This window comes from Corvus brachyrhynchos, unplaced genomic scaffold (assembly GCF_000691975.1).
Source record: "Corvus brachyrhynchos isolate BGI_N302 unplaced genomic scaffold, ASM69197v1 scaffold115, whole genome shotgun sequence".
Classification (NCBI taxonomy): domain Eukaryota; kingdom Metazoa; phylum Chordata; class Aves; order Passeriformes; family Corvidae; genus Corvus; species Corvus brachyrhynchos.
Genome location: NW_008239553.1, coordinates 23738716 through 23746555, shown reverse-complemented (window position 1 = coordinate 23746555; position 7840 = coordinate 23738716). Strand labels below are relative to the sequence as shown.

The window sequence follows — 7840 nt, the reverse complement described above, 5'->3', positions numbered from 1 at the left end:
TTCCTGCTGTGTGGGAAAACAGAAAACAGTGCTGCAGTTTCTAGAGGTATCCACCACACATCTTTGGTCCCTGAGAACAGGGGCTCCTATCCAAGTGATCACGTTCTTGGCCTCCAGTAAGCACAAAGCCCAACTCTCACACCAAATGACTCTTGAGGTTACAGGAGCATTTCAGCTGCCTTTTAAAGAAAAAAGCACACTTCTGGATCCTCATGGTTACAGGAAAGAACTGACTGCTAAAGGAGACAGGAAGTGTATTTAAGCTTGTTTGGGTTTTTTTCAAACCTCACAATAGAGAACAATTCCATGATTACAAGGTTCAAAGACCTTTCACTCGTGACTGGCCTCACTGAAAACATTTATATGAAAAATAATAGAATTAGGTGTCTATTACTGAATGGTATCTTGTTCTGTCATCTGAGAGCAACAGCTTCTGAAAGACGGTACTTTAAGAACTTGCATTAAGAATTTGAGAATAGTAGAGGGGTTATATGGGGAAGGGGGCTGGGGGAGGGGGAAATAGGGCCAAGCAAGTAGATCAGGTCATGTCAGGTCCATTTCAACAGGTAAACTGCATTAAACTAGACTTCACAGCCAATATAGAGGTGACCTACAATGGCCAGACAAGCTTTTAGCCTTGGCTATGACAGATACAAAAGGGTTGAAAGTTGCATGTGTTCTTCAAGAAGGTTTTGCTATTTTAAAATAGAAATATTTGGGACAGCAATAATAGCATCCCCTAAATTTGCTGTGAAATTTCTTGGAGATGCAGAGAAATAAGGAAGAAAAATGCTTTGTTCTCAATTAAAAAAAAAAAAAAAGGTCAAAGAGACTTCGCCCTGAGAATACTCTGCCACTTCAGCAGCTTACATGGACTGCTACCAAAAATGCCACACTGCTGTTCTGTTTTTTTCATGCAGGCTTTATTTCTAGGGGAGCAAGAAGCTGCAATCCTACTAGACCTTCCATTGCCCGGTACCTTTCCAGAAAAAGAAGTCAAAGAAAACTTCACTAACTGGGAAAAAATAAACAGAAATCTAGGTTAAAATTAAGAAAAAAAAAAAAAAGGAAAAAAAAGAGAAAAAAAAGGGAAAAAAAACTGAAAAGAAAAAAAAAAAAGGGGGGGGAAGGAAAAAGAAGAAGCAAAACTCTTTTTCCAGGCTCTTCTGAGCACTGCAAAGACAGAAATGGACATAAGTCTAACACTTTCCCCTTGCAGGAAATTCTTGCAAGTCCCACTAAGCAGGTTTAAAAGGACCAAAAATCCCCTGTCACAGCCAGGGCACTGAGATTCTCAGGTGACTCTTCTGTCTTTTAGGGACTTTTCTTTTTCTGCCAGTTATCTTTACTGAGTCTAAACAGAAACACCAAGGAGAGCTCACCCCAGCAATGACATGAAGGGACAAGAGGACAGGAGCTTGTTAGCATTCCTGGAACATCCAGCCTATCTAAAAAAAAAAAAAAAAAGGAAAGAAAAAGAGGAGGGGGCAGGGAGAGAGAGGAAAAAATCCACCCTGGGCCTGCACATTGCAGCTTACCGCCATCTTGATGTCCTTGATGCGTGCTGATGGCGTGGAGGTGGCTGGCACCAGATCAGCCCAAGAGAAGGAATGAGAGGCCAATGGAGATTTATGTGAGGAGAGTGAGATGGACAAGGTAAAATTGTCAGGAGGAGTTGTTAGAAAGTAAAATATATTGTGACAATTCCACTCCTGCCGTTCATCAATAAACTGACAGATCATTTAGTGTCAATTAGGAGTGATAGATGGACAAGTCCCCATGATCCTGGGCCAAAATTAATGGCTGGGAGGGAGAGGGTGATTGAAAATGACGGCTGACATTGAGAGGAAAGTCCTGAAGGTCCCCAAGGGGCCATTACTTGCCTCATTCCCTTGCAGATCAATGCAGGGACAAACCCAAAAACAGACACTTCAAGACAAAACTTAATCAGACTTCCTTTTCTTTCTTCTCCTTCTAAGTTGTGCCCCCTCACTTGGCAGCCTTGATCCTCTCTGCCTATACTCTTCACTTCACTGAGGACATCCGCAGATGGCTGCAAGCTGCAGAGTGAGGCTGACGTCTCCCATGCAGCCGGGAGTCTGGCTCTGCTCCTAACGTGGCAGTGTCACAGGAAAGCCCAGACTGAGACTCACCTCAACACTGCTGGATTGGGAGTAGAGGACAGAAGCAATGACACAAGCTTTCCCCCACTGTGCCAGATAGAGAAATTCATGAGCACTTTACTACTCCCAGCTGCAAGACGAGGATTGCTAGAGGTTCTAAAACCAGGCACTCTCAGGGGTCATTTCTTATAGAGAGAATACAGGATAGTTTAAGCCCATATTTTTGAAACAGGAGGTTTTTAACTCTACTTATCTCTAGAGACCTTGAATCAAAAAGCCCCTTAATCTCTTAAATAACTTTCCTCAAGCTCCAGGGAGGAACCACTGCCCATCCTTCAGAACCTTAAATGGTATCTACACAGAGGCTGAATTGCCCTGTTTTAAAGGTCACCCCGACTGCATCCCCTTCCTTCCTAGAGGCACTTAATATTCACCTTCTTGCCAAATGCATTCCTGGACTCTGTACCACTGTACCACTTCTGTTCCAAAATACTTCAGCATGGTCATTTTCCTAAACAAGTTTTGATTATCCCAACTCTGTGTGGCCTATCAGTCAGAAAGGGGAAATTGCAGTTGTAGCTGAAGCACCTGTTGCTAAACTGCCATGATCCATGTAGAAGAAACGAAGTACATGTGCAGGCACTGGAAGGGACTTTCCTACTGAAAGCAACACTTTCAGTGTTTGCTTGCAGAGCCACCTGAAGCAAGCTGTGTTTATTCCTCAATGACCCTAGCTGCTGCCCAGAGCTGTAGGAATTTTACAGGGCTCATTGCAAGACCAAATGGATCAAGCACCCAAGTAAACTGAGTCCCAAGAAGCAAAGAAATTAAGATACTGCTAGAGAGGAAACTGGAAGAAATTCTATCAGGAAAGTCAGAGAGATGAGATCAGAGGATGTTGGAATTAAATGAATCATGGAAGCATCCCTGCTTTCTCAAATCTTCACCAATATACAAAACTGAGTTCCCTTTTCTTTTCCCCACTGGCAGGCACTTCGTGTGTCTTCCTTTTGATGCATGAGATAACCTGACAGCAAACCTCTGCTTTGCTTGTCACGATTGTCAGCACTGATGTCATTAGGGACATCAGCACAGCTTTCAGAACAGCACTTGAGCTCCATCCAGTGGTTAGAGAGCTGCTTCTGTAGCAAAACCCAGCTGTAATTACTGTTATTTATCTCAGCAGGCTACTGGGACCCAAGTGGTTGCCCAGGTTCTTGGCTGGTCCCCTTTCTGCTAATACTGGGGCTAGAATGTTGCTGGGGCAGCAATGAGACCGCCTCTTCTCACAGAATGATTCTTCTGAGTACATGTTTAACTAGATACAGTAGATTCAGGTACAGATGGCCCTGGTAGTATGGAAAAATGAATTTTCTGTCACTACTTTGCACCATTTATTTGCTGTTTGCAAAGGACCAGCCTGGGGGTTTACTCAGACACTTACCAGTGGTCCTCATCTTACCCAGATTTACAAAATGGGACTCCTAGAGATGACAGCTCTTCTACAAGACTACTGGGAGTGCAAAGTAACCTTCCCACATTTGACTTTTGAAAACTTGAGCAAAAGAGATAATTTTGATAGTTCTCAGCAATTTAAATATCTGATACTTGTAAATGCTATGGGAGCTCATGATAAAATACTGTATCTCACACACCATCCATGCTAATTAATTTAAAATATAATTTAGGTTGGAAAACTTTAAGAGTCCTCCTTCTCTTCCTATCGTGCAACAATCTGGGAGAGCAGCATTCTGATGGAAATAATCAGCAAGATGGTGAGAATATTTACAAGTTTACATAAGCATGACATGAGCTGGGCAGATAAGGGACTAAAAGAGAGCACAAAGGTAGAAAAACAGGTTACAAACTAAATTCTACTCTAATATGTGCCAAATGGAAATAAAAAGAACAGTTTCAAGTGATCATTTCATACTGATAAGACTGTGAACTAGAAATTTAGCAGAAAAGTATCCCTGCAGGAAAAGCAACATATGTGCAGTTGTAACTGACTGAATCTGTCAGAAACAGAACTAAAAGCTGACTTCAAATGGAGAAAGAATAACACATGAATAGCTACAAGATCATTGCACAGTATCCCATCTGACCCACAATATATTTACACAACACAGAAAATGTAACTGTAGCCACTCTGCTCACCCTTCCTTTCTAAGTGAAAGGAAAAAAAATCAGATTTTAACATTGTCAGTTCTGAAAATCAAATTACTTCTAACAGAACAATTCCCAAGTGTAGGTTCAGTTACACTGGCAAAAAAGGGTTTAAACCTAAATCAGATATATCAACAGAAGCATGTTATTCTAACTCCATCTACACTAGTGAATTTGGAGCAAGTTAACTTGATGGGGTTCCAAACTGAGTCGAATTGGTTGAAAAGCTGTGGGGAGATAGAGCCTGAGAAAACAGAAACAACAAAGCTACAGCAACACTGGTATGACATCAGTCGATGACTCAGACTTTTCACATGGAGGCTTTACCCTGGGATATGTCACAAAGAAAGCCCTACAGGCCAGCATCTCAGACTTTTTTAAGGCAGAGAAGAAGAGAGATCAGCTTGGGGAGAATACAGAGCTGAACAAAAGAAAAGACAGGGAAACTAGTTGCACAAAATCCTTGTACCTCATATGACTGGAGAAAGTCAGAGCAAACTTCTTCATAAAATTTATTCCAAAAACCCTTAATACAAATGAACACTGTCAGGTATGACATATCACATGCATGATTGAGCAAGGGGCACATCTTGGTCTCACGTCCCCATGTGCAGATTCTCAGAGGCAGAAAGGTCTGCAACCCTACGTGTTCTGTTCTGCTTCTCCAGCTGAACTGCATCCAATGTCACATAAGCCTTTACTCCAGACTCCTACAATGCCTTGTAACCCGTGCAGTTGAGATGCTGGGGAAGCACCACCTACAGCTACTGCTGCAAATCTATAGGATAAAGCTAATGTCAAACAATGGAAAACATGGTAAAGTAGCACGTGGCACAGTGCTGTTACATTAGGAACCTGTTCAATGTCCTTCAGGGCACATTAGGCACAGCCCTGCATATGTATTACCTCCAGTCCTTCACCTAACCAACAACTATGTAACTTATTTTTCCTAAACAATTAAATTCAACCTCCTTGTCTGCTGTCACATTTCCATAAAGCTTCTGCTTGGTCCCACAAAGATCCAGTATCATTGGTGGCACTTTTTAATACCCTGAGGTGGATGCATCTTTGCAATGGCAATTTCTAGCTGCAGCCAGCCTATGAAAAATAACCATTATCTTGGTTAAACTGGAGAGCAACAGGAGTTCAGGCTGAGATCTTTATTCCAGTCTCCAGATTTCCAGACTCTTTTTCAGAGACAAATAGAGTGCTAATTTTCCCAGAAAAGTTCTGTTTTCCAGAAAGGCTAACCCAGAATACAGACCACCTTTCTCCCCTCCCAAGAAATACTGACTGTATAACAGGTTTCTGGATGTCCTCACCCATTCTCAGTTTCAGAAAATACATAACGTTTCATAAATCAGAGTCCTCCAAAGTATATATTAAGACAAATATACTTTTATTATAGGCCTTTAAGTACACAAGCAATCTCACACCACTCCATGGCTGAGCCGTTCAGCTCTGTGAATACAAAATACAGCATCAGCAGATATTTCTCAGCTTGGAAAACCACAAATATTTGAAAGCAAGTAATGTCCTCCCAGTCTGAACTGTCCTTTAATTTTCCTACCTATTCTATTACCATGTCCAGATATTTCCTTTGTCTTACGTGTCCTTCATAAGCACCAGGCTTCTCAACATACGTTGTACAATTTGTATACTTTTTTCTCCCACCTCTTCTTGCTGACCATCTCCATCCATCTCCATTATACCATAACCCCATACACACATAAACATTGACAAATTTCACCTTTACTGTCAAGGCTGATCACTAAATCCTGATGTGTTCATTGCACTCTTGTCAGTGTGGTGCTGTCATGTGTCACTCTCCTGGAAAGGACGGAACCAGTCAAATCCCCCCATCCTTAGCTCCTGCATTTAACATGCTTATTATGTTCCTGACTCCTTCCAGGCACTGTACCAGGTAAGGAATACACTGCCTCTGGCAATCAGGGACATGTACACAGTTCTAAGCCTCGCCAAGTCAGTTAGCCAATGGAACCAAGCAAGAGCAATACTTCAAATAGCTTGAACAAGTTACATTGGTATTGGAAACAGAGACCATCTAAAAGAACCAGGAAAACTGTTCCAATGTCTGTGACAGCAAAGTCCAACTAGTGATGTTTCTTTATAGCACACCTAAGTCCCTCTTAATAAGAAAAGAGGTGAGGACTCACTTGGTAGGTGCCAGAACAGGATCATCTGCCCAGCCTCCTTGCCGGCGTGGTGGTTTAGGTGGTGGGACCTTTAATAAAGAGAAGAGACATGTTACAGACAGCTCCAGTCAAGGCAAAGTCAAGCCAATTGAGACACCAGGTCCACATACACTAATGTATAACACTTTACCAAATAATGGAGAGGTAGTATTTAAAATGCTGTTTATTCATAAAATAAAAGGAAGACATAAACTACAGGACAGGTTTTTAAGCATGTCTGTAAACAAAAGATGCATCACCCTAATCAGTATCTTGACAAATTTCAGGTCTGTGTGCCTTTGACTTTTTGAGGACACACAGTACAGCAGCAGACTGAGCCACAGAGGATGTGCTCTCCTGGCAAAATAGGGTTCACTGGGAACTTGTTCATCACTGTTGCCCACATATCAGTGGGAGGTATCACATTATGTCTCTCCTAGGGTACGAGACAGCATGTTTTAGACATCCTGTTTTAGATGACGAATTGTTCCTAAGAAGTCTGCTTTTGTCCACTGCTTAGAATAGGAGGATAGATGCCAAGTTCAGATACAGTGAGCCATACCCAAACACTTCCAGAGTTACTTGGGATGAATCCCACCACTGCCACCACTGAAATCTAAAGGGGAAGTTCATCTGGAGCTTAAAGACATCCCCTGCTATTTTCTTGCATTGTCTTGTGTGACACTCTGCCACATGGCAAGAGAAAATGGGAATTCAGCTTGGGGCTTATGATGGGAATTTTCAAACAGGGCAATGAATTCCCACTATTTGGAAGCTACCTGTTGCCAGTTACAGTTTTGGGCTTGGTTCCCCCAGCCTGAGGCACTTTGTACAGCACGGCCTCCAGTGTTCTGCATGGCAGGCAATGATGAAAGCAGAGGCAAGATGAACCCAGTTTACATGGCTCCCAGTTGATGGTGCCCAGTGAGGAAAGATGGATTACAGGGACATGTGAATGGACCATCATGAGAAAGAATGATTGGGTAAAAGCTGTCCCAAAACAGAGAAAAAATGGTAACTGCAAAGGAATTGCAGAGGGACAGGTGGATTCCACAGCTTTTATTAAGAAAGTGAATGAGTGGGATGACTCCTGAGGAGTTTTGACTTCATAGAGGACCTTGCATGTGTGGTGGGGTCAACCCTGAGCTAAAGGCAAATCACCTCTTGCCACAGATGAGGACAGGGTCGAGCTAACCCCTGATGGTAGGGGTCTCCCATGTTTATTTCTTGAAGTAGAAGCATTGTTTGTGAGTGTGGGAAATTAAGAGACCCTGCCAGGGGCAGCCTCTGCCTGCTGCAGGGAGGGGGCATGACCCTGCATAGCTCCCTGATAGGAGCAAAAATAGTCATCCTCCA

At 42.6% G+C, this 7840-nt stretch overlaps 1 protein-coding gene across 1 annotated transcript in view; it reads right to left on the bottom strand.

Annotated features, from left to right (window-relative positions):
* IFT43 (intraflagellar transport 43) overlaps positions 1–7840 on the bottom strand; it is a 49721-nt gene that overhangs the window by 22257 nt on the left and 19624 nt on the right. Inside the window, exon 4 of the mRNA XM_017741655.1 lies at positions 6467–6534. Coding sequence (XP_017597144.1) covers positions 6467–6534 — 68 coding nt within the window. The remainder of the gene's footprint in view (positions 1–6466; positions 6535–7840) is intronic.